Here is a 27,477-nt window from a genome sequence, read left to right on the forward strand (position 1 = left end):
GGCTCTGGATTGGTGGCCTCAGCCGCCCGATTTTGCTATTGGATGAGAGATTTGTGACGTAGTACGTTGTGGCGTGGCCCGGCCCGGCCTGCTGCTTAGTGTGAAGTGAAGCGGATCTCTTTGGGGGCGTGGTGTCAGCTCAGCTGCTGTCTGGACGTTGTACGCGGCGGCGGTTATGTCGCTGCTCAGCTCCCGCGCTCTGCGGGCTTCCTTGGTGCTGCTCGCGCTCGGTCTGTTGTTGCTCCATCTCGTCCGCTTCTGGCTCAGCACCAAGTCGTACGTCTTCTGTCACGAAGAGGTGGCTTCGCTGGCCCGGAAGCACGCGGGTAAGAGGCAGAGGGGCCTGGGTCAGGGTGTGCTGCAGAGCTCGGGGTCGTGGCCTGACCACTTTTATTTATTTAGATTTTGCTCCCACCTTTTTCAGTAGTAGCTCAAGGTGAGTTACATTCAGGCACGCTGGATATTTCTCTGTCCCAGGAGGGCTCACAATCTAAGTTTGTACCTGAGACAATGGAGGGTTAAGTGACTTGCCCAAGATCACAAGGAGCAGGAGTGGGATTTCAACTGGCCACCTCTGGATTGCAAGACCAGTGCTCTAACCACTAGGCCACTCCTCCACTAGCAACATTCCATCTAGAATCTCAAATAGTACCAACATTCCAGAATCTCAAAAAGTGGCAACATTCCATGTAGAATCTTCAATAGTAGCAACATTCCATATCTTATTTATTAGGATATTGCTCCCACCTTTTTCATTAGTAGCTTAAGGTGAGTTACATTCAGGTACACTGGATATTTCTCTGTCCCAGGAGGGCTCACAATCTAAGTTTGTACCTGAGGCAATGGAGGGTTAAGTGACTTGCTCAAGATCACAGGGGGCAGCAGTGGGATTTGAACTGTCCACCTCTGCATTGCAAGACCAGTGCTCTAACCACTAGGCCACTCCTCCACTAGCAACATTCCATCTAGAATCTCAAATAGTACCAACATTCCAGAATCTCAAAAAGTGGCAACATTCCATGTAGAATCTTCAATAGTAGCAACATTCCATATCTTATTTATTAGGATATTGCTCCCACCTTTTTCATTAGTAGCTTAAGGTGAGTTACATTCAGGTACACTGGATATTTCTCTGTCCCAGGAGGGCTCACAATCTAAGTTTGTACCTGAGGCAATGGAGGGTTAAGTGACTTGCTCAAGATCACAGGGGGCAGCAGTGGGATTTGAACTGGCCACCTCTGGATTGCAAGACCAGTGCTCTAACCACTAGGCCACTCCTCCATTAGCAACATTCCATCTACAATCTCAAATAGTACCAACATTCCAGAATCTCAAAAAGTGGCAACATTCCATGTAGAATCTTCAATAGTAGCAACATTCCATATCTTATTTATTAGGATATTGCTCCCACCTTTTTCATTAGTAGCTTAAGGTGAGTTACATTCAGGTACACTGGATATTTCTCTGTCCCAGGAGGGCTCACAATCTAAGTTTGTACCTGAGGCAATGGAGGGTTAAGTGACTTGCTCAAGATCACAGGGGGCAGCAGTGGGATTTGAACTGGCCACCTCTGGATTGCAAGACCAGTGCTCTAACCACTAGGCCACTCCTCCATTAGCAACATTCCATCTAGAATCTCAAATAGTACCAACATTCCAGAATCTCAAAAGTGGCAACATTCCATGTAGAATCTTCAATAGTAGCAACATTCCATATCTTATTTATTAGGATATTGCTCCCACCTTTTTCATTAGTAGCTTAAGGTGAGTTACATTCAGGTACACTGGATATTTCTCTGTCCCAGGAGGGCTCACAATCTAAGTTTGTACCTGAGGCAATGGAGGGTTAAGTGACTTGCCCAAGAACACAGGGGGCAGCAGTGGGATTTGAACTGGCCACCTCTGGATTGCAAGACCAGTGCTCTAACCACTAGGCAACTCCTCCATTAGCAACATTCCATCTACAATCTCAAATAGTACCAACATTCCAGAATCTCAAAAAGTGGCAACATTCCATGTAGAATCTTCAATAGTAGCAACATTCCATGTAGAATATCAAATATTTATTTAGATGTTGTTCACACCTTTTTCAGGAGTAGCTCAAAATGAATTATGTTGAGGTACTCTGGATATTTCTCTGTCCCAGGAGTGCTCACAATCTAAGTTTGTACCTGAGGCAATGGAGGGTTAAGTGATTTGCCCAAGATCACAGGGGATTTAAACCGGCCATTTCTGGATTGCAAGACCAGTGCTCTAACCACTAGGCCACGCTTCCACTATGTGTTTGCAACTATGAATCAATGACAACATCCAATTTTGTAATCTGGTTCTTAGCTGGAATCTGCATCCCCTGAAACACAGCAGGATTATAAACCATTTCCTCACTTGATCCAGTTATCAAAGTAACCTCTGTTTTCAATAAATTCAGGGATAAATAATTGGGTAAATACACGGTTAGAATATTAATTTTTTTGTTACATTTGTACCCCGCACTTACCCACTCATGGCAGGCGCAATGCACTTACATGGGGCAATGGAGGGTTAAGTGACTTGCCCAGAGTCACAAGGAGCTGCCTGTGCCTGAAGTGGGAATTGAACTCAGTTCCCCAGGACCAAAGTCCTCCACCCTAACCACTAGGCCACTCCTCCACTTTATTAACTAGTGGTTATACTTTAATAACACCAAAAAGGGCCATAGTTCCCAATGTCTGGTACGTGGTCTCTTGCTTTCTCCCCCCCCCCCCCCCCCCCCCCAAGTCAAGTTTTACTAGTTCCATTTTCCCAGCTGTTCATTGTGCCTGTAGTGGCAGATACTGCAGCAAGGTGATATGGAATAGTGGGTCCAAAAGGCTTAAAACTGTTCTTCAGGCAGATAATACTAGCTTTTTAATTCAGTCCTGTTATAGTAACCTCAGGTACTGCAGAGTCTGGATCCAGGGTGAAGGAGCTCTTCTGGGGTGAAAAGGGTGCTGGATCCAGGTAGATGCAGCAATTATGGAGGTGAATGACGTCTGGATCCAGGATGAAGGTGCTCTTTTGGGGGAGAATGAGTGCTGGATCCAGGGGGGGTGGGGGAGTGCGGCCCTTCTTGTTGCAGGGCGTTTAATTGATGGATGCACAAACCAGGTTAGTAAATATATATACATCTAGCATTTGCAGTTTGCAAGGAAGAGTCGTCCCAACCATCCTTCAGTCATGACATCCACTGACCAGACTTAGGATGTATGCATTTTGGGTTCTAGAGGGAGTAAGGTTAATGGGTGAGGGTTATTGATGCAGTAGCTGGGCTATAGGGGGTTAAAAGGCCCAGATAGTTGTAATTAAAGGTACATGGTCAGGTTGTTATTGCACTCAGAAGCACTGCGGATTTGACCTACATGTATTAGTCTCTTCCTTAGCGTCCCTCCGGACTGGCCCAGAATGTGACTGATAGGTTGTGCACGACTGAGAAAAAAAACTGTGACTAGCAAGCTAATAAGAGCCCTTGCCAGCTAGAGAAAGACCCAGTAATCTCAGTCTCCAGCAGGTGGAAGCTGGTGAGCCCTTCAGTCTCATTCTTTTTCTATTCTATATTTTATTTCTCTTTTTGTAAAGGAATTCTTTGTCTAGCTCTATTTGTTGGGTTCTGTGCCTCTTTTTTAAAAATAAAAAAAAACCCTGTTTGCTGAGAGGCAGAGGCCCATGGGGGTCTCTTAGCACCTCGGGGGTGCTACACTCAGGGGGGCCAAGTCCCTCCCCCCATTTCCTCCCTGATATTTAGTCGGCTGAAAAGCTCACATTTGAAAAACAAAAAGGCAGTTTTCCTCAAGCTCTTCAGGAGACTGTGAAATCGGCGCTGTCGGCTGGGAGGTGCAATTCGGGCGTTTTTTGAATTCTCTATGTTTTATAATTTGATATATTTGTTGTTCATTTTAGCCCCCGAAGCAGCCCTATTGTTGGGCGAAACACGGCCTGTGTCAGGCAATTGGTTCATATATGATAGCTTCAATAAAGCTTTTTGGATATTATACTGATCTGCTGGTTTGTTTTCCACGTTGGATTTTGCAGATCGTCTGCCTTGTTGTTTTCTGGGTCCCCCTAGACTTAGTACATTTTTTATAGCAGATGAAGACATTTAGGTATGGTTGTAGATCTTCACTAAAGCTGCTCCTTGGTTCTAAAAGAGCCGTAATGTGGGTTCTATAATATTTGCTTTGTGTTCTGTCTTTCTGGGTTGTGAGTCAGTTTCTTGAGGTGCATTGGGTGCAATTAGTAACATACATAGTAACATAGTAGATGACGGCAGAAAAAGACCTGCACGATCCATCCAGTCTGCCCACGATAAACTCATATGTGTATACCTTACCTTGATTTGTACCTGTCTTTTTCATGGCACAGACCGTATAAGTCTGCCCAGCAGTATTCCCCGTCTCCCAACCACCAGTCCCGCCTCCCATCTCCATCACAGACCGTATAAGTCTGCCCTTGATTTGTACCTGTCTTGTTCAGGGCACAGACCGTATAAGTCTGCCCAGCAGTATTCCCCGCCTCCCATCTCCATCACAGACCGTATAAGTCTGCCCTTGATTTGTACCTTACCTTGATTTGTACCTGTCTTTTTCAGGGCACAGACCGTATAAGTCTGCCCAGCAGTATTTCCCGCCTCCCATCTCCATCACAGACCGTATAAGTCTGCCCTTGATTTGTACCTTACCTTGATTTGTACCTGTCTTTTTCAGGGCACAGACCGTACAAGTCTGCCCAGCAGTATTTCCCGCCTCCCAACCACCAGTCCCGCCTCCCATCACCGGCTCTGGTACAGACCGTACAAGTCTGCCCTCCCCTATCCTAGCCTCTCAACCACCAACCCCTGTTCCCCCCGCCACAATGAAGTGTAGTAATAAGAGTATAAGGAGTTAAAATAATTCTGTTGCCATACTCATTTGGCGCTATTACATCTTCTGCCATGTTAGATAACTCTCTCTAATGCTTCTTTGAGTTAAAGCTGTGTGCAGTGACGCACTTCAGCGAGCTTCACATTTTTTTTTAATATATATTTTTTATTACATTTTTTTTAATTTTTAGAAGAGCTTATATTTATTTTGCAACATTTGTATCCCGCATTTTCCCACTTATTAGCAGGCTTACAAAATACCGTAATGGTGAACGCCAAATACGGTAGGTATTAAACAAATACAATTAGAAAAAGGGGAAGGTAGGGGTAAATGGGTACAATAAGGGACAAGGAAATAAGAAATAAAATGTCCATTGCAATGTATGTAAAGATGCATTGTAGAGTTGATGCTTTTAAGTAGAATCAGTAGGGTAGGCCTTGCAAAACACATCTTTAAAGTTCGCTTGAAGTTTTGATGATTGTGCACTGTTTTCATGAGAAGTTATGAGACGTTTACCTGTAGATTGCTGCTTACTGAAAGTTGCTTGGTAGGTTGTGGGATCTGTGAGCAAGTGGAGTAGCAGGATTGGCTGATGCCTCACAATCTAGTGTGCATTTAATCAGCAACACCTAATGGTAACTTGAGAAGAGTGGGGTGCCTATTTTCAGGTCAAATGCAGTCATGCTCGTGGCCAATTCTTCTGGCTTCCACTCAACCCCTCCTGCCTCTGAAAATTGTTTTAAAAATGTTCCCATATGCGAGTTAGAACCTTGTTAAATCATTGTGGTGGTGGTACTCCATGAATTTTTGAAAATGTGGAGGTTAAAGGTTTTTGAAAATCCCGTATTTCATTTCAGGTCTGGACTATGAGGTGGCCTTCTCCAAGATCATTACAGAGCTACGAAAGAAGCATCCAGGTCACATACTGCAGGATGAGAACTTGCAGTGGGTGTTTGTGAATGCCGGGGGGTGGATGGGGTCCATGTGCCTTCTACATGCCTCGCTTACAGAATATGTGCTGCTGTTTGGTGCTGCTGTCGACACTGGGGGACATTCAGGTAAAAGACATTGATTTGGTTCATATTCTCTCTCCCTACCACATGTCTTCTCCCCACCGTCCTCTTTGATTAGCCTGTACTTAGGGCTGGCATTCCCATTAGGCACAATAGTCGCATGCCACTCCTTTCCCGCCCTTTAGCCAGGTGGAAGAGAACAGGCTTATTTGTAAGTCTAAGTGCTTTGAAAATACACTTCCACATAACATAACATAATTTGTTTTATATTCCGCAATAGCCTTGTAGTTCAGTGAAGATATAATTTTATTTTATTTTTATTTTTGTTACAGTTTTACCCCGCACTTTCCCACTCATGGCAGGCTCAATGCGGCTTACATGGGGCAATGGAGGGTTAAGTGACTTGCCCAGAGTCACAAGGAGCTGCCTGTGCCTGAAGTGGGAATCGAACTCAGTTCCTCAGTTCCCCAGGACCAAAGTCCACCACTGTAACCACTAGGCCACTCCTCCACTGTTGCTACTATTGGAGATTCTACATGGAATGTTGCTATTCCACTAGCAACATTCCATGTAGAAGTCGGCCCTTGCAGATCACCAATGTGGCCGTGCAGGCTTCTGCTTCTGTGAGTCTGACGTCCTGCACGTACGTGCAGGACGTCAGACTCACAGAAACAGGAGCCTGCGCAGCCTTCTACATGGAATGTTGCTAGTGGAATAACAACATTCCATGTAGAATCTCCAATAGCAGCAACATTCCATGTAGAATCTCCAATAGTATCTATTTTATTTTTGTTACATTTGTACCCTGCGCTTTCCCACTCATGGCAGGCTCAATGCGGCTTACATGGGGCAATGGAGGGTTAAGTGACTTGCCCAGAGTCACAAGGAGCTGCCTGTGCCGGGAATCGAACTCAGTTCCCCAGGACCAAAGTCCACCACCCTAACCACTAGGCCACTCCTCCACTCTAATAATCATAGAGGCTGGCCACAACCAGGAAATACAATCATTTTGACAGCATTTTATTTATTTACTAGCCGTTGAGCCCGTGTAAACGGGCTAGTTTTGGAATGGGGGGGGGTTCCGAGGCCCCCTCCCCCCCGAGGTCGCCGCTGCTCCGCCCCCCCCCCCCCAGCCCGAGCACTGTCTGTTATTGAACTTACATCGCACCACGCAGACGCAGCAGGCACATCAGCAAAGCTGCCATCGGGACGGGCTTCCTGACGTAACGCAGCGAGGGCAGGACACAGGCAGAGAAGGAAGCCTGTCCTGACAGCAGCTTTGCTGATGTGCCTGCTGCGTCTGCGTGGTACGATGTAAGTTCAATAAGCAAGACAGTGCTCAGGCCGGGTGGAGGGGCGGCGGCGGCGACTCCGGGTGGGGGGAGCGGTAGCAGTGACCTCGGGGGGGGAGGAGGGCGGAGCGGTTGCGAGTACGTCTGCGGCATGCGCAGTAGAGACTTTCCGCTCTGTCCCGCCCCCCTCATCATTGATGCAGGGGCGGGGCAGAGAGGGAAGTCTCTACTGCGCATTTGCGAGTGAGTACGACACTCGCCTTTTATATGTTAGATTTTTATTTGTTGCCTTTGTACCCCACATTTTCCCACCTATTTGCAGGCCCAATGTGGCTTACATAGTACAGTCAAAGGTGTTTGCCCAGTCGGTGGATAACAAATACAAAGTTGTATAGTGATCGTATGAGGTATAAGTGGAGGGTTGGAATGGCTGAAGATTGCGTGTTGTCCTTTTCGATCATAGTCATGCTGTGTTGGTAGGTAAAAGAAAAAGCTAATCAAAAAAAGAGCCTAATGCAAAAATTTGTACACTAACTGATGACATATGACTTGATCCGATGCTTAAAATCAAAATATCCATTAGCGTTTAATAAGATAGGAGAGAGATCCTTACTAAACTTTGCCACTTGAAACGCTAATAAATGCTCCAAGTAACTAAGGACTCCGTTTACTAAGCCGTGTTATAGGCTCAAGTGTTTTTAACGTGCGTTAACCATGTATGTGCGTTAACTGTGTAGGCATCTACACAGCGCACGCAGTAGTTGTAGGCGCGTTAAAAAAATGCTAACACGCCTTATTAAACAGGGCCCTAAGCCACTTACCCTTTGCAGAAGGGAAGGCAAACAAATTAATACACCTTGAGGATCTAGCTAAGATTACCAATCTTAAACAGTCAATTAAATAGAATTGAGCAAAGCCATATAAAAATGTATATAACAAAAAAAAAAATTTGAACAGAATTCTTGCCAACGTTGGTAACCAGTGGAACCTTAATATAAAATAGTGAAATTCTATTAGATCTTTTTCAAAGAAACTTTAAACGCATAGTGGAATTCTGAATTGTGTGGAGTTTTTTCAGCAGAAACAGGACAGTTCAAATAAATATTGCAACTAGCCGTTAAGCCCATTAAAACGGGCGAGATTTCCAGCTACCCTCCTCGCCGCCGCCACTCCCTCCCCCCTCCGTGCCGGGCCCCCTGCACTGACCTGACAGCGCCTCTCACCTCCATGTGGAAGCTCTGCTGCTGCCTGCAGCGCTTCCACACAGAGGTGAGAGGCGCTGTCAGGTCAGTGCAGGGGGCCAGATACAGAGGAGGGCGGGAGCGGCGGCGGGGATGGGGGGGGGGGAGGGTGGAGGTTGGTGCGCGCGATGTTCGTTTCCAGGCGGTAGCGTCCAACAGACAGTGACTCCGACTCCCTTTCCCTCTCTGTTCCGCCCTCTGACGTCATCACGTCTTGACGCGAGGGCGGGACAGAGAGGGAAGTCTCTACTGCGCATTTGCAGGTGAGTCGGTCACTTGCCGTTTATATGTTTGATAAGACAACAGCAAAGCTTGTACTAGAAGACAAAACTGCTCTTCTTCAAAATACTTTGGTATGCATCAAAGTTTGCACATAAGAAAACAAGCTCTTTGTACTAACCTGTTCACTCGAGGCTGCAAAGAAAATTTGGAATCCAAAATGATACCCAAAATAATCGTACTCTTTTAGATTTATTTAACTGGATTCAACAGGCCAAAGGAACAATTAACAAGTAAGAGCTTAGTCTTTTCAGTACTGAGTTTAAACTTATGCATAAACATCCAAAGCTCTAAAGTAGCAATAATTTTATGTAGATACCCTGATGATTCCAAGATGGCGCTGTGAATGGGCACACACCTGTGTTTGCTCCTGGAGGCTGCTGTGTTTGTGAGTTTTCCTCGGTGCCTCTGTAGCCTCATCAACGATGAGGAAGCGGAGGGGGAAGGTAAAGGAATATCCCTCGGTTCCTGTGACCTCCTCAACGATGAAACACAACCCTGCAATTTCCCAGGCAGCAACCGGGTCCTCAGGGAACTTCGACCCCCTCTGCAGCTCTCGGCCCTTCGGAGTCGATCGAGAGTGGAAACGGGGCTTCCCTGAGCCCTGTGGAGCGAATTGCACCTCCCCAGCCTGGAGGAGAGTTGCTGGCTGTTCAAACAGACAGACGCCGAAGTGGCTCAGCTGGTCCTGTCTGAGGGTGTGACTGCAGCAACGGAGATAGATTCTCAACTTCGGGAAACATTACTACAACAGGCTTCAAAGGTATTGCCTCAAGCTATTGTTTCCAAGTTAGCTTGTGCTGATAGTCTATCTCAATCTCCTCCTGTGGCTAGTGGAGTGATTAGACCAGCAATTGTGACGCTGGAGTCACTATGGGATATGGTTTACAATATCCAAACCTCTATGCAAACTACTTTAAAGCAGAATTCTTCTGATATTGAAGTTCTTTCTGAGGCTGCCCTGCTTCAAACACAAGTGACTGCACAGCAAACCCAGAAATTGGAACATGTGGATATCAAAATTCAAGAAATGGGATCTATAGAAACAGCTCTGGTTAAAGACAATAATTTCCTACATAAACGACTTGAATACCTGGAAAATAGGACTAAAAGACTTAACCTTAGGTTTCTTAATTTCTCCCTTGGAGATGGTTAAAAAATACTTGGTGGACATCCTGGGAATGGACAAGGACTCACTCACTCCCATTATACGGGCTTATTACATCGGGAGTACTGGAGTGGTGGTAGGACCCCCCCCCCCTCCCCCCGTAATAGGGGAAGGAATGAATCTTACCTCATTCCTAGAAAGCTCATTAGAAATAGTTACTCAGAGGTTAACTCTGCTTGTCACTTTTGCGCTGGAGCCTGATAGGAATGCCGTACTACGGCTTTCATTGAGACATTTAGAAAATCTGTTTTTGGGCTCAAAGGTCCGTATCTTTCCAGATCTCTCACGGCCTACACAGATGAGACGAAGGGCCTTTTTGGAACTTCGCCCCAGGGTGGTGGCATTGGGAGCAAATTTTGTTTTGCGATTTCCTTGTTTTTGTAATGTGGTGCTTGAGGGTAAACATTTTCAGTTTGTAGATCCAAAACAGTTGAAAGAGTTTATTGATGCAAGAGTTGATGTGAATATAGTAAACCTTCCCTAATCAGCAGGCTGGGGTCTGAACCAGAGGAAGCATCTATTGATTGATAATTTTTGTATTTTTTTTTCTTTCTTTCTTTTTTGAATTTCCTTAATCTTGGAATCAAATTTCTTTAACTTGTGGACAAACGGGCTGTAAAGATATATACTTATTATTTTTTTTCCTGATGTTAAATAATGCCGATTGCATATTCACTTTAAGTGGTGATATATTGGAATATTTAAATAAATAATTAAAAAAATTTTTTATGTAATACTGCAGTTTCAGATGCAACCGTGGTTGGCACAGGAATAAGAGCTATTATGTCATCTGCACAACTATGTTTTCCCTTCTTTTCAAATTCAAAACTGAGAGAATTCAGATAATGGTTGAATAAAAGTGGCGAACCCTGAGGAACTCCGCATGGGTTACTCCACCCATCTGATCAAGAAGACTGCATATTGACCCTATAGCTTCTAGTTTTCAAAAAGCCCTGAAGTCAAGAGTTTACATGGCCTGAAATCCCAATACTGTCTAAGATCTGCAGAAGGATGTCATGATCCACCAAGTCAAACTGGAGAATAAACACTTTTTTTTTTTTATCCTCACTAAGCCATAAATGAACCGTGTCCATCACTGACCCTACCAATGTTTCAGTATTAAAATTAGATCTGCAATCTGATTGGGGAAATTGCAAAACATTGTAACGATCTACGTAGTGAGTTAATTGAGAAGCGACTGTAACTTCCGTAATATTTACAGAGAATTGGATGCAACTGGCTAATAATTTGAAACTAATTCTTAATATCGAGGAATCTGAACTATCAGATTCCTAGCTCTGATGGGAACTGCCCTTTTGAGAAGCAATGTTTCAAGCCAAAAGTAAAGCTGGTGCCTAAACATCAAAGGAGCGGCCTTCAGTATATCTAAGTAACAATTAACTAACTAGCAGTAAAATTTAGCATACTTGTTATATGAACTTCTGAACAATATTGCTCCCTTAACTAAACGTTGCACTTCTAAAAAGAAGGTAAATCCTTGGTTTAATTCTGGATTATTGTATCTCAAGAAGTTGTCAAAGATGAGAGAGACTGGAGAAAAAACCCACAATCCAGATTTGAAAATAGTCCGCCAGGAGACTTCTAAAGAGGATAAAAAAAAAAAGCTAGGTTGAGGTATTCTGAACAAATAGGAACCCATACTCCAGATCTTTAAAAAAAATTGTTTAATATTTATACTGGCCTCTCAAAGTCTCAGTGTCTTCTGGATACTACTGGTATAAATCGTCCTACCAGCCAAGCTTTGGCCCCCCCCCCCAAAACAAAAATAAGCAAGATTATTCAGGTAAACAAGTGGTTCCCAAACCTGGTCCTGGATGCCTCCCAGCCAGTTAGGTTTTCAATGTATCCACAATGAATATTCATTGTGGGTATCCTAAAACCTGACTGGCTGGGGTGCCTCCAGGACTGGGTTTGGGAACCACGAAGTAAACTATGAGGAGTTGATGCTCTCTTGAAATGGTTTTCCTTATTACTACTACTACTACTATTTAGCATTTCTATAGTGCTACAAGGCATACGCAGCGCTGCATAAACATAGAAGAAAGACAGTCCCTGCTCAAAGAGCTTACAATCTAATAGACAAAAAATAAATAAAGTAAGCAAATCAAATCAATTAATGTGAACGGGAAGGAGGAGAGGAGGGTAGGTGGAGGCGAGTGGTTACAAGTGGTTACGAGTCAAAAGCAATGTTAAAGAGGTGGGCTTTCAGTCTAGATTTAAAGGTGGTCAAGGATGGGGCAAGACGTAGGGGCTCAGGAAGTTTATTCCAGGTGTAGGGTGCAGCGAGACAGAAGGCGCGAAGTCTGGAGTTGGCAATAGTGGAGAAGGGAACAGATAAGAAGGATTTATCCATGGAGCGGAGTGCACGGGAAGGGGTGTAGGGAAGGACGAGTGTGGAGAGATACTGGGGAGCAGCAGAGTGAGTACATTTATAGGTTAGTAGAAGAAGTTTGAACAGGATGCGAAAACGGATAGGGAGCCAGTGAAGGGTCTTGAGGAGAGGGGTAGTATGAGTAAAGCGACCCTGGCGGAAGATGAGACGGGCAGCAGAGTTTTGAACCGACTGGAGAGGGGAGAGGTGACTAAGTGGGAGGCCAGCAAGAAGCAGATTGCAGTAGTCTAAACGAGAGGTGACAAGGGTGTGGATGAGGGTTTTGGTAGAGTGCTCGGAAAGAAAGGGGCGGATTTTACGGATGTTGTAAAGAAAGAAACGACAGGTCTTGGTGATCTGCTGGATGTGAGCAGAGAAGGAGAGAGAAGAGTCAAAGATGACCCCAAGGTTTCGAGCTGAGGAGACGGGGAGAATGTTTGCATGTGCTCCTCCAGAGTTTGTGGCTTGGTGACATTCCTCATTGTCTGAACTGTTTTCAGAGAGGAAATACCTGACTTTAAGCAATATAATTCTTGGAGGGCGGAGTGGACGGATGTAGAGTACAGATTATCTACCGTGTTTTGTCGCCAGTCAACACCTTCTCATCCTTTGGAGCTCAGTCTTGGCTGTCACGTGAAATCCATTGCTCTTTAGCAGCTTTACATTGACCATTTTAGTCTCATTCGTTTCTACTCTTTCTTTCTCTATTTTAGTTATTTGTCTATTTAAATATTGTATTTGTATAACCACTGGATGGGCGCTAGCCTTTTCAGTCTACTGTAAGCCACTTTGAGCCCGCATTCTGTGGGAAAAAGTGGGGTAAAAATGCGATAAATAATAATAATAATAACATAATACCAAAGGATATTACCCAGAACACCATGGAACCATCTAACTATAGACCTGTTGCATACATTCCTCTGTTTGCTAAAATCACAGAGTCTTGTAGCCCAAAAGCTGTCTGCTTATTTGGAAGATCACTGTATTCTTTCTCCCACACAGTCAGCTTTCCGGAAGGGTTTTAGCACAGCAAACTTATTGGGGACATTGCTGGCTGAGTTTCCAACAGAATTGGTTCATGGTCATCAAGTGCTGCTTACTTGGTGCTATATTAGTCTCGATTGGTATGTCTGGAACAGTTTTTACCTGGTTTTGTGGCTTTCTGTGTGATAGATCATACTCGGTTGAACAGGATGGTGGCGTTTTTAAGAACTGGATGATATTATGTGAGGTCCCACAGGGCTCCCTTCTTTCTCCTATCCTGTTTAACCTAGTTATGGCTACTTTTGTGAATTTGTGGAGGGCCAAGGGGGCCTCTTATACCCCTTGGCCCTCCAGTGATTAACAACTAATTTCAGTGCTGTAATAATAAAGTCAAAGCTTTATCTATTGATAAGAAGGAATGGATAGTGATTTCCAAATATGTTTTATAGTGCGGCGTTTAGAGAAGTTGAATATTTTCTTAATCTTGTCCCATATGTCCCACCAGTATAGTTGTAAAATTGTCGCTTTCATACAGTTCAGTTACCTTGTGGCAAGACCAACAAAGATCTGAAGACGAGGATCCACTAAGCTTGGATTTCCTGGAAGTCCACAACGCATGGTGTTCTAAAAAAGTACATAGATTGAGTTATTGAAGATAAGGGCTCTGGGACCATGGGTCCAGAAATTGTGCCATTTTTCCTGAGATAGCTGATATTACTGCCTCTTTCCCAGACCGCTTGAGTACAAGCACAAAAGTTCCTCTTGTGTAATTGGAGAGCTTTATAAAAAAAAAAAATCGAAACTTTTTTGAGTCGAAAAAAACATGTTTATTAATAAAGACATCAACTGAGCAAGACGTTTCAATTCTTTTACAGCCCTGTTTACTAAGTCGCGCTGTAGGCACACTAACTTTTTAGTATGCTCTAAAAAGTTAATGTTCCTACAGCGTGGCTTAGTAAACAGAGCCCTTATTTGTTTCAGAGTGTGACATAATTGAAACCAACGATAAAACTGAGAAAACAGAGTTGGGGATATCAAACTCTTGCTGCAGTTGTGCAAATTTCTTGAAAAATGAAGTTGAGATTAGTTGACTTAGAAACCAAACATTACAAGATTCCCATGCCTGCCAACTAATAGGTCTGCCATCCACCTTGATATCTTCATTGTTCCAAATAGCAATGTCATTGATGGCAGACTTTCAAAGTGGTATAATTTTTGACAATTGTATAAAAGAAAACATAGTGGCTAAAGTAAGATTATTAATAGGAAGTGATGAAGAGTAGCTAATGTTCATTTCTTGCTTGAGTGTGAGCCTGTAATAAATTGGTGTTCAATGATGTGAGAATAAAAGAAGTGAAAAATGGGTGTTAAATCTTTAATACGTTTTATATTACTCCTGCTGAAAGCCCATCAGGACCAGGAGCTTTGTTCAGCGGGAGGGATTTTATAACTACGTGAATTTCTTCTAATGAAAAATTATCAATATCCATCAGGGAAGTTTAGCTCAAAAGAGTAAAACAATTCATGAAACAAGTGTCATCTTTTTAGAGACACAACATTGGCCTTTGCCCTTTTCCCTTTTAAATCATTCGTAAGTAATCTCCCAATTTTATTATTTTGTGAATAATACCTGGCGCCCGGGGTTTTCAGTTGATATGCCAATTTACTATGAATTTCATTATATTCTGATCTTAGGGCCTCTTATCAAGCCACACCAACGATTCCCTTGCAGCAGTGGTGATGGAGCCCATTCAGAGTGAATGCGCTTTGTTGACGTTACTGCACAGAGAGACACTAGCACAGTTTGATAAGAGGCCCTTAGTTTGCATAACTTTTGAAAAGAATTGTAGGAACAATATTTTAATATACATCTGTTATAGGTTTCTAATCGCCATTTCCAAGTTTTGTAGTTCTTTTTTTCCTTGTGCCATTTGATGGTGAATCCTATTATTCCCCTAATGCATCCTACCAACTATTTAAGGATGTATTGTTTATCTTTGCTTGATTCTGGACTTCTTCCCCCTTCCCTTCCCTTCCCTTCTCTTCTTTTTGCTTCCTTTTCCCTAACTAAGTATTGTATTTCTCTTCCCTTCCCTTATGCCTTCTTCTGTCATTGTAATTGATTTTCTTTAGCTCATTGTAAGCCGCTTTGGGGCTGCTTCACGTGGCAAAAGGCGGGGTATAAATGTTCTAAAAATAAATTAATAACTCTTGTTGAATTGACACAAATCCTGAATACCCTTATGTACGTGTACTTTAAATCCCTTTTCATCTATCATTTTAGTATTAAATCTCCAGATACTATTTTCATTTAGGGGCCCTTTTACTAAGGCGCATAGGTGCCTATGCGCATTCAACGTGCATCAGTTTGGAACTACCACCCAGCTACCACGTGCCCCGAGCGGTAATTCCATTTTTTGCGTGCATCGGAAAATATTTTTTATTTTTTACCGCATGGCGCTAACTGGGTGGTAATTGGCAGCGTACGCACACTGGCGCTTACCAGCAAGGTTAACGCGTGAGACCTTACCGCTCAGTCAATGGGTGGCGGTAAGGTCTCAGGCCCAAAATGGATGCGTGCCAATTTTTATTTTAACGCATGTTCATTTTCACCCCCTAAAAAAGGCCTTTTTTTACAGGCACGCTGGAAAATGGACATGCACTCATCCAAAACTCACACCTATACCAGCGCAGGCCATTTTTCAGCGCGCCTTAGTAAAAGGACCTGTTAATGTCCTATCCAGTGTTTTTCAACTGGTGTGCCGCTGCTCCCAAGGTGTGCAGCAGGGGAGTCCAAGAATCTCCTCCGGATCGTGCGGTCTTCCTCCTACCCCTCAGGTCTCTCTCTCCTCTCTACCACTGTTTTTCAAACTTTGCGGTTGCCAGCAGGTATTTTATTTATTTATTGCATTTGTATCCCACATTTTCCCACCTTTTTGCGGGTTTAGTATGGCTTACAACATGAGATGAATGATGGAAATACAATTTGTTACAAATTGGTTATGAATTACATTGTGCAGAGTTATGCGAGACAATCGAAGTGTCGTTAAGGAATGTAACAATGGGACATAAACATTGAAACGTTGGAAGAAGACAATGAGAGCTTGAAGGGCGATAATAAGGCATAAAGGCATATGGTATGCATATTTCTGTGAGTAAAGGTATGAGTGATGTAGGATTACGGGGGATGAGAGTTCAGAAGTGGATGTATGATGCATTAGTGAACAGTGAGTGTGGACTTTGTGTTTTGGCTCTTTCCGTAAATTTTTTCAAAAAGATGGGTCTTCAATAATCTGTGGAAGGAAGCTTGCTCGTGGATCGTTCTTAAGTTGCACGGCAGTGTATTCCAAAACTGCGTGCTCATATGAGAAAAGGTTGACGCGTGTAGCGTCTTGTATTTCAAGCCCTTGCAATTGGGGAAGTGGAGGTTGAGGAAGGTTCGGGATGATCTTTTGGTGTTTCTGGGTGGTAAGTCTATTAAATCAGACATGTAGGCTGGGGCTTCGCCGTGAATGATTTTGTGGACTAATGTGCATACTTTAAAAGTGACGCGTTCTTTGAATGGAAGCCAGTGCAGTTTCTCTCGTAGTGGTTTTGCACTTTCATATTTTGGCTTTCCAAAGATGAGTCTGGCTGCCGTATTTTGGGCCGTTTGAAGTTTCCTCAGTGTTTGCTCTTTGCAACCTGCGTAAAGTGAGTTTCAGTAATCCAGATGGCTGAGTACGAGGGATTGTACTAGGCTGCGGAAGACGGATCTTGGGAAGAATGGTCTTATCCTTTTCAGTTTCCACATGCAGTAAAACATCTTTTTAGTTGTGTTGTTTGCGTGATTTTCGAGCGTTAGATGGCGGTCGAAAGTGACTCCAAGGATTTTTAGCGTTTCTGAGATTTGAAGGTTTAGGTTTGGTGTGTTTAAAGTGGTAAATTCCTTTGTGTTGTATTGGGAGGTGAGTATCAGGCATTGAGTTTTTTCTGCATTTAATTTCAGACGAAATGCATCTGCCCATGTGTTCATGATGTGTAGGCTTTGATTGATTTCGTTGAATATTTCATTAATGTCTTGTTTGAAAGGGATGTATATTGTCACATCATCAGCGTAGATATATGGGGTTGAGATTATGGTTTGATAGGAGTTTTGCCAGTGGGATCATCATTAGGTTGAAAATGGTTGGTGAAAGAGGTGATCCTTGTGGTACTCCACATTCAGGTGTCCATGCCTTAGACGTGGTCGAATTTGATGTGACTTGGTACGAACGTTGGGTTAGGAACCCCTTGAACCAATTCAGGACATTTCCTCCAATGCCAAAGTATTCGAGTATGTGTAATAGGATTCCGTGGTCAACCATATCGAAGGCACTTGACATGTCAAATTGTAGGAGGAGTATGTTGTTGCCAGTCGCAATTATTTGTTTAAATTTAGTCATAAGGGTGATTAATACTGTTTCTGTGCTATGATTCGACTGTATTAGAACAGCCCTTCATTCTGGCCAACCCTGGGGTCAGTCTTTCTAATGCAACTTCCTTTTGCAGCAGAGGGGAAGGCCTGTTCTAATAGCTGCCAGCAGTCAAAGTTTGGAGAATCGGAGAGGAGGGAGAGGCCCGAGTTGTGGAAGGAGGAAAGTAGGACAATGGATTAGACCCATGGTAGAGGGGAGACAGGCTGCTTATATAAGGAAGGGGGGAGACTGGCTGCACCTATAGGGGAGGGAAAAGGGGAGACTAGGTAGATTTGAGAAGGAGGCAAAGAAATTGAAGAAAGCTGAACATGAAAGATCAACACCAAACAGACATCGGGCAGGAGCTGAGAAACTGCAAATGGAAAGGAGGCCCTGGGAATAGAGTTAAGAGCACAGACAGAGGAAAACGGAAGCAAAGATTGGGGACATGATGAGTGCAATAATAAAATCACCCAACTACACAGATAGGGAAAATGATTTTATTTTCAGTTTAGTGATTGAATTATGTCGGTGTTGAGAATTTACATTTGTTGGCTTTTATTTTGCACTGTAAAAGGAGCACATGCATTTCTTTCTGTTTCTCTGGTGTTGCATAACATACAGAGTCCTGTATCTCTGCCTTCAGTTTTTGTCTGCATGCATGTTGCAGTTCCCTATTTTATATCAGCTAAGAGTCATGTTCTGCATCTACAACTAAGGTAAAGGATTCTGCTGGCATGTGGTGTCTGTGTAGGAATCTGTAACAGTCCATTTTTGTTCCAGTTTCCCAGTAGCAGGTATATTGTTGTCTTTTCATTTAATTATGCTACTGAAATACTTCTGACAGTTACAGGTATGGGTGAGGCTGGAATGGATCTCAGTGAGGACGTGCAGGTATGGGTTAGATTCCAGTGGTGTGCCTTGATAATTTGTTCATCTTGTAAGTGTGCTGTGAAATGAGGGAGGTTGAAAATTACTGGTCCCATTTAAGGTTAAATGTAAAGATATTGGAGCATGATCTGAGAAAGTGGTAGGAAGAATTGAAGCTGCTGTAACCATATGAACAAGGGAGCTTGATATTAAATCTATTTGTGAATATGGGGAATAGAATGGAAGGTAAACTCTTTTGTAGAAGGATGTAATAGTCTCTAAATATTAAATCTAAATCCTCCAAAGTATTTGGCTGAGCTAGGTGATTTGTCTGTCTAATAGAGGATTAAGGGATACGTTAAAATATCCTCCTAAAATGATAGGGATTTAGGTACTAGTTGAAAAGGGTGTCTGCTATGGATTTGAAGAATCGAGGTCTGTTGCAATTAAGTGCATATATACAAACACTATATTCCTTGTCATCTAGCAGATGAATCCATTACGAGTGGGTTGTGTCCATCAACCAGCAGGGGGAGATAGAGAGCACTGAAAAACCATAGTGCCTCATGGCCAGCTAGCTCCATCTGCCTCTTCAGTATTCTCTATCTCCCCAGCAGGGTGGTTGCAGCTTGTTCAAGCTCCTTCAGAAAATCTGCCTGGGGTGGCTCCTGTGCTTTTGCCAGTTGTAGCAGGGGTGTTGTGGCTGATGGTGCCCACTTTAAAGGCAAATAGGTTAGCCCTTTCCCTGCCTTACCCGGTCCCCGATGTGGAAGTAGACAAATAGGCAAGCTCTGTCCCTGTCTTTGCCCACGCTGTGGATGCAGGCACCTAGGTTCGCCCTTTCCCTGTCTTTCCCACGCTACTGATCCGCTGGAGTTGGAAATTTGCCTCTTTCGCTGTTGCCTCAAACTTTCCTCACAGCATTAAAAAAAAAAAAAAAAAAAAAAGTCGCGTAGCGCTTTGGCGCTGCGATCCCAGAAAAGAGGTTTTATTCTGATTGTGCAGCATGACTGGAGCTCGGAGACTCGGTCTGGTGAGGTAAGAGCATTTTGTAGCTCCTCCGGGGAGGGCCCGCGTTCGGGACGATTTTGGCGCGAATCCACCATTTTGAATTTTCACCGCTTTTGGCGATGGCTGCTGAGAAAGTAAAGCGCTGTTCCGTTTGTGGCAAGCGCAAATCTGCAGCAGGGCTCTGTAAGGCGTGCTTTTCAGACGGTAGAGCCGGCCCGAGCATGGCGAGCGATGTTCCTTCCCGCTCCGTGGAGCTGGCAGCGGGCGCCATTTTGGAACAGCATGCCGCGACCCCACTGAGGCGGAAGGGTTTGAGCCTGGAGGGGCGCCTCATGTAGAGCTGTTTCCCCCAGACTGGAACCGGGAGGCCAGGGTGAGCCATTTTTCCCTGAATTTGTTTTATTGTTGCATAATGCATACATGTTAAAAAGAGCTCTTCCGCAGGGGTCCTCTGCAGCCCTGCTTTCTGTATTCCCTCCAGTGGAGTCTGGCCTTGGATTACCGTCAGGCGCGTTTTTCCCTGACAGATGGCCGCAAGACAAGTGCAGAAGGGTGGATTCCCCTTCAGAGAGTGGCGCACCCCCTTCCCCCCCCCTCCCCCGTGGTCGGAATGTGAGGACTGAGGGGTCTGGCAGGCCTTCGTGGTCTGGAGAGCCAGAAGATGGTGCAGGATTGGCACCGGATCCAGATGATCCTTCCGCGGTGAGGATTTTCCACCGTGATGAGCTGCCAGCGCTTATTACTGATGCCTTGCAGGTCCTCTCTATAGAAGACCCTGGGAGTACTGAGACCTCCTCCGGTAATCCGAGGATGGCAAGTACTAAGAAGCCTGCGCGAGCCTTTCCTTTGCATGACTCCATCAAAGAGCTTATCACGGCTCAATGGGCTGACCCCGAGGGGCTTTTGAAAGTCGCCAGGGCTGTGGGGCAATTAAACCCTCTAAGTGAGGAGCATTTGGCGCGCCTACCAGTGCCTAAAGTGGATGCCCTAGTCACGGTTGTGACAAAGAAAACTACCTTCCCAGTGGAAGGAGGAGTTGCCCTGAAGGACATGCAGGACCGTCGCCTGGAGGCAGCTATGAAACGGTCCTTTGAAATTTCAGGCCTATCCGTACGGTTATCTGCATGCAGCTGCTACGCTGCCCAAGCCTGCCTCGCTTGGTTACAACAGGCAGTGGAACAGCCCGGAGATGGAGCGGAGCCCCTTACGGAGGTGGCACCGCGGATGGAGTCGGCCTTGTCATTTTTGGCTGACGCCCTTTATGATCTGGTCAGAGCTTCGGCTAAACAGATGGCTGTAGTTGTGGCAGCTCGCCGTCTTCTGTGGCTACGGCATTGGGCAGCTGACATGGGCCTCTAAGCAAAGGTTGGTGAAGTTCCCTTTCAAGGCCTTCTCTTGTTTGGTAAGGAGTTGGAGAAAATTGTGAAAGGCCTGGGGGATGCCAAACCCCAGCGCTTACCCGAGGATAGGCCGCGGCCTTCTTCCAAGGGTCAGGCGGTTCCCTCCTCTTACAGACCTCGCTAGAAGGTACCGCCCGGAGCGTTCTGCTGGGTTCACTTCGCATGCCCGTCTTCAGCAGAGGAACTCCTTTCGCTCGGACAAACGTTCCGCAGCAGCAGGCTCAAGACCTGGAGTTCAAGGGCGACCCTCTCAATGATGGTGCGCCGGCCCCCTCCTTGATTCCTGTGATAGGAGGATGACTTTCCCTCTTTCTCGAGGAGTGGGCCAAGATTACCTCAGATCAGTAGGTCTTGGACCTGATCAGAGAAGGCTACAGAATAGAATTCCATGCCCCGATAAGAGACATGTTTGTGGAGTCCCGATGCGGTTCTGCCGACAAACAGGCAGCGGTAGAGGAGACCTTGCAAGGCTTGATTCACATTGGGGCGGTTTCCCCCGTGCCTCCCGCCGAATGCGCTCTGGCCGTTACTCCATTTACTTCGTGGTGCGGAAAAAGGAGGGTCTTTTTGACCTATCCTAGACTTAAAACAAGTCAACAAGTCTCTGAACGTGCGGCATTTTCACATGGAAATCCTGCGTTCCGTCATAGCGGCGGTACAGCCAGGAGAGTTTCTCACGTCTCTGGACCTGAAAGAAGCTTGCACATACCAATTTGGCCCCCGCACCAGAGGTTTCTGCATTTTGCGGTGATGGGAAAACATTTCCAGTTTCGGGCCTTGCCTTTTGGCCTCGCTACTGCTCCCCGAACCTTTTCCAAGGTAATGGTGGTAGTAGCTGCTTTTCTCAGGCGAGAGGGTATCCGGGTTGTCCCTTACCTAGACGACTGACTCATCAGAGCAGACTCTGCAGAAGAGAGTCATCAGGTTACAGCCAGTGGTCTTAGTACTGCAATCTCTGGGCTGGGTCGTCAATATAGCCAAAAGTCACCTGACCCCCCTCTCAATCTCTAGAATATTTGGGGGTCCGGTTCGACACAGCCTCGGGGATGGTCTTCCTACCCGAGCAAAGGCGGTGCAAGCTTCAGAACCAGGTCCGTCTGCTCCTGAGGATGCCTCGCTCACGAGCTTGGGACATTGTCCAGCTGTTGGGGTCGATGACGGCCACTTTGGAAGTGGTGCTATGGGCGAGTGTGCACCTGAGACCTCTGCAGTGTTCCCTGCATCAACGATGGTCTCCAATATCTCAGGATTATCAATGCAGACTCGCGTGGCTCCCTGCGGCCCGGCTCAGTATGGAGTGGTGGCTCTCAGACAGCATGCTACGGCGAGGAATGCCACTGGCGCTCCCCGATTGGTGCCTTTTGGTAACAGATGCCAGCCTGAAGGGCCAGGGAAGGCATGCCTAGGGTCTTTGGACTCCTGAGGAGTCGGAGTGGTCCATCAATCGCTTGGAGTTGGAAACGATTTTCCAGGTGCTTCTGGCCTTTCAATTGACCCTGGAAGGATTGGCTGTCAGAGTTCTGTCGGACAACACGACAGCAGTGGCCTACATAAATCGCCAAGGAGGCACTCAGTGCATAGCACTAGCAGTGCAGGCCGCATAGATTTGCCACTGGGCCGAGCTTCATCTGCAGTTTCTGTCAGCAGCTCATATTGCAGGTCAGAGCAACGTGCAAGCCGATTATCTGAGCAGGGATCAGATCGACCCAGCGGAGTGGGAACTTGCAGACGAAGTATTCCTGCAGATATGTGCCAAATGGGGAAAGCCCGTAATGGATCTTATGGCGTCAAGCACAAATGCCAAAGTCCCGTGCTTCTACAGCAGAGATCCTCGCTCGGCAGGGTTGGATGCCTTGGCTCAACCCTGGCCTCAGGGCCTCCTGTATGTGTTCCCTCCGTGGCCCTTGATAGGGCGAGTACTCCTGCGGATTCGGCTCCACCAAGGAGAGGTGGTTCTCATTGCCCCGGATTGGCCCAGGAGGCCGTGGTATGCAGACCTCCGGCAGATGCTGGTAGAGGATCCTCTGCCGTTACCTCTGGTACCGAACCTGTTGTCACAGGGCCCGTTGACCATGGAGGACGCCTGCCGCTTTGGTCTTATTGCATGGCTGTTGAGAGGGCGCAATTGAGAGACCAGGGATATTCCAGTAAAGTCATTTCCACTCTCCTACAGGTCCGCAAGCATTCCACTTCCGTTTGAGGCTTGGTGTGCTTCTAAAGCGATTAAACCCATGCGGGCTTCTGTCTCGCCGATACTTGACTTTTTGCAGGATGGTTTACAAAAAGGCTTGGCCTATAATTCCCTGCGTGTTGAAGTGGCAGCCTTAGCATGTTTTCGAGGGAAGGTCGCTGGCCTCTCTCTGGCTGCTTGCCTGGATGTGACACGGTTTCTTAGAGGGGTGCTTCGGCTCCGTCCTCCCGTGCGTGCTCTGTGTCCGGCTTGGAACCTGGGGTTAGTTTTAAAGGCCCTTCAGTGTTCGCCCTTCGAGCCACTTAGGCGAGCTTCGGAGAAGGATGTGACCTTAAAGACGGTCTTTTTGGTGGCCGTCGGCGAGACGGGTATCTGAGCTCCAGGCGCTGTCTTGTCGAGACCCATTTCTGCAATTCTCAGAGTCTGGAGTAATGGTACGTACGGTGCCTTCCTTCATGCCTAAAGTGGTTTCATCGTTTCACCTAAACCAGCCTATTTTCCTGCCCTCCTTTTCTAAAGAGGAGTTTCCAGAAGCCTATGGGCAGTTACACCTTCTGGATGTGCGAAGGGCTCTGTTGCATTATCTTTTTGTTCTTTTGTCAGGTCCACGCAGAAGGTCTCCAGCGTCTAAGGCCACTATAGCCCGTTGCCTCAAAGAAGCTATCTTTTCAGCATATCTGCTATCTGGCCAGCCTCCGCCTGAAGCCTTTAAGGCACATTCCACAAGAGCAATTTCCTCCTCTTGGGCTGAAACTGGAGAACTCTCTCTTCAAGAGATATGTAGTGCAGCTACTTGGGCTTCTAAGCTCTCGTTTGCCCAACATTACAGGCTGGATGTGGCTGCCAGGAGAGACGCGCTTTTTGGAGCACAAGTGCTGGCGCGTGGTGTGACTTGTTCCCACCCTATCTAGGGATTGCTTTGATACATCCCACTCGTAATGGATTCATCTGCTTGATGACAAGGAAGGGAAAATTACCTTGGTTCTTACCTTGGTAATTTTCTTTCCTTTAGTCATAGCAGATGAATCCATGAGCCCTCCCTCGGTGGTTCATTATGTGATTTATGTTACTTTTATGTTCAGTTTTTCCTGTAGATATGTTCCTCATTGGGAGAAGTTGGAAAACAGTCTTCAGGATTTCTGTTCAGTTACAGGAGGATGAGTTCATTCCCTCCTTTGAATTATAGCTCCAGTTTTGGGGCGTTCATCCGCTGTGAGGAAAGTTCATGTTGTTATGCTTTGCGGTGTAACACTGCTTTGGAAGCTTCAAATACTGAAGAGGCAGATGGAGCTAGTTGGCCAAGAGGCACTATGGTTTTTCAGTGCTCTCTATCTCCCCCTGCTGGTTGATGGATGCAACCCACTCGTAATGGATTCATCTGCTATGACTAAAGGAAAGAAAATTACCAAGGTAAGAACCTAATTTTCCCATTCACAGCTAAATGTTTTTTTTTATAGTATTAGTGATGGCAATGATAATGTCTGTTACAGGGCGATACTGGGTGGAGATCTCGGACACCGTCATTTCAGGGACCTTCAGGCGGTGGAAGGAAGGGACAACCAAAAGTGATGTCTATTATCCAGGTGAGTCTGCTTTTCATACTGATATTTCCATTCAACAAAAGCTCCAGCTGGTGGTAATTGATGCCCAGTTCTTCTTGACATAAACTTGGTAACATAGTAGCACAGTAGATGACGGCAGAAAAAGACCTGCACGGTCCATCCAGTCTGCCCAACAAGACAACTCGTGTGCTACTTTTTGTGTATACCCTACTTTGATTTGTACCTATGCTCTTTAGGGCACAGACTGTATAAGTCTGCCCAGCACTATCCCCGCCTCCCACCGCCGGCTCTGGCACAGACCGTATAAGTCTGCCCAGCACTATCCCTGCCTCCCAACCTCCAGTCCCGCCTCCCACCACTGGCTCTGGCACAGACCGTATAAGTCTGCCCCGCACTATCCCCGCCTCCCATTACCGGCTCTGCTATCCAATCTCGGTTAAGCTCCTGAGGATCCCTTCCTTCTGAACAGGATTCCTTCATGTTTATCCCACGCATGTTTGAATTCCGTTACCGTTTTCATCTCCACCACCTCCCACGGGAGGGCATTCCAAGCATCCACCAAACCCGTGAGATCAGGTCCTGTCCATGTCTCCCAGGGAAGGTGATGTACAATACTGACTGTGCTGTTAAGAAAAGAGGTTTAAAGAACCTGTAGGTTTATAAGGGAGTGCTTTCAGAACAGATTCAGCCCTGGAGAACCCCACAAACAAGCTCTTTAATATGAGCAGCCTTTTATGGCATTAGCAGGAAAACGTTGCCAGTGAGAGATGAGACCACTGTGGCCAGGAGCAGTCACTCACCATGGGATGCTGAGAAGAATAGAAACTGCTGCAGCCCAGAACTTCCCCTGCCACCGGATTATAGGCAAAACGGCTCAATGTAATCTTGAACTTGCTGAGCTCAACCTAAATATTATCCTATTCTTGCTGTCTATTTAAAGGCATGAATATGCATGAGATCTATCTTGAAAACCTGACTGGGTTGTGGCCCTCGAGGACCATGGTTGCCCCCCCTTGCTTTTGGAAAATAAGACTTAGATTTATTTTTTTTTTAATGTTTACTCATGTCTGTTTTTAAAGGTCAAATTGATGGAGCCCCAAAAAAATGGGAATAAGGTGCAAATCAAGGTTGGAGGGGTTGTGCTGCAACTTGTGTTTTTGGTAATAACATTTAGTGTTAGGGGCAGAGCCGCAACCTGAAGCATTTTAGTCCCTGTCCGTAGGAGGCTATTAATTGTCACATTTTTCACTTCCTTCATTTAAACTTTTGTCAAGAGAGCATGATACCTGCCTTCCAAGAGTCGTTAACCTTTGACACCTGCCTTTTTCTGTTTTTTGTGTGTATGCAGGCGACACTATAATTCACAAAGCAGGGGAAGCCACCGCGGTGCAGTGGACTGCTGGCACGTGGATGGTGGAGTATGGCCGTGGATTTATTCCTTCCACATTGGGATTTGCTCTGGGAGACACACTGTTCAGTACTCAGGACTTCCTGACTCTCTTCTACACCATCCGAGTCTATACAAGGGGCTTGCTTCTTGAAGCCAGCACTTACCTCACGGAGATGGGGTTCTTCTGAAACGTAGCTGCTATTGCTGTACGCTAGAAAGATCATCTCCCTCTTCTTCTATTGTGCACTAGGTGTGCATCGAGACCTACCAGGCTTGAATTCACTGCAGTCATTTTTCCCAACCAATGCTGAATCAATTTTCTTCTCCAAGGGGGATCAAAACACCCTGCGCAGACCATGTAACATCTTGTGAAACTCACAATGTCTCCTTACGCCTGTGTGTTTGCTGACAGTGGAACCTGTGTGCTTGTGTTGTGTGTCCCCCCCCCTCCCCCTGCCTGTGAAACCTGGACTGTTTTCACAAAGCATCATCAAAGAAAAGCAATACAAAAATGCAGACTGTTTTATACAAATACTGTATAGTATATTTATGTATTGTGGGGAATATACTGTATATTCACATTTACCGTAGGTGTACATGTTTCCAGTGGCGTACCGAGGGCAGGGCGGTAGGGGCAGTCCGCCCCGGGTGCACGCTGCAGGAGGGGGGCGCAGGGAGCAGCCGCGCGGCTGTTTGCTCTGCTGGTTCCCCTGCTCCCTCTGCTGTTACTTCCTGTTCCAGAGCAGAGGGAGCCGGGAACCTGCGGAGCCAACAGCCATGCAGCTGCTCCCAGCAGGTAAGAAGAATACACCTTGGGGGGGGGGGGGGGGGGGGTCCTGCTGCCCCCGGTAGAGGTGGGGTGCGCAGCAGCGAACTGCCCCGGGTGGCAGCTGACCAAGGAACGCCACTGCATGTTTCAGTGCTCTGCTGAAAGGATTGAATGTTTAATTTTGAAGAAACCTGTTCTGAAGTGAGCATGGGATCTTGTGCCATTGTGTGTTTATATAAGTGATTCATATACACAGATACATGTATACACCCAGCCATTGCTGCTCCGGTTGTATAAACAAAAGAAAAAAACAGAATCGGATGTTTCCTGGTGGGGTTGTTTAGTCTTCTGTAACTTGCGTCTGTGGTTTTTGTTTTGATCAGGAATTGTAGCCTTCTTTCATTTTGAATCACGATATGGGCTTAGCCAACCTGAATATTTCTTACAGAAGAGGGATTTTGTAAGTTAGAAAAGTTGCCTAGCATCCGGGGGGGGGGGGGGGGGGGGGGGTAAACATGATGAAGCGTTACTGGAAAGCTCTAGGTTTCTGTGGAGAAACTCTCATTGCTTCCTATGTGGTCTGCAGTGGCCTGTGGCCCACAAATT

The 27,477-nt window shown here is 45.8% G+C and overlaps 1 protein-coding gene across 1 annotated transcript; it reads left to right on the plus strand.

The window, feature by feature from the left end:
• Positions 1-115: 115 nt before the first annotated feature.
• On the plus strand, positions 116-26,603 carry SIGMAR1 (sigma non-opioid intracellular receptor 1). The gene is made up of 4 exons (XM_030192838.1): positions 116-326; positions 5,731-5,931; positions 24,641-24,733; positions 26,061-26,603. The coding sequence occupies exons 1-4, from the start codon at positions 176-178 to the stop codon at positions 26,288-26,290; spliced, it is 675 nt and encodes a 224-aa protein (XP_030048698.1). The 5' UTR covers positions 116-175; the 3' UTR covers positions 26,291-26,603.
• Positions 26,604-27,477: the final 874 nt, after the last annotated feature.

This window comes from Microcaecilia unicolor, chromosome 2, assembly GCF_901765095.1.
Source record: "Microcaecilia unicolor chromosome 2, aMicUni1.1, whole genome shotgun sequence".
Taxonomy (NCBI): Eukaryota; Metazoa; Chordata; class Amphibia; order Gymnophiona; family Siphonopidae; genus Microcaecilia; species Microcaecilia unicolor.

Bases quoted from the DNA above. Each gene is read 5' to 3' on its own strand.
- SIGMAR1 (XM_030192838.1), top strand. From the start codon at position 176: ATGTCGCTGCTCAGCTCCCGCGCTCTGCGGGCTTCCTTGGTGCTGCTC. The intron at 327-5,730 runs GTAAGAGGCAGA...ATTTCATTTCAG, and splicing joins GCTGGCCCGGAAGCACGCGG to GTCTGGACTATGAGGTGGCC. The intron at 5,932-24,640 runs GTAAAAGACATT...TGTCTGTTACAG, and splicing joins CGACACTGGGGGACATTCAG to GGCGATACTGGGTGGAGATC.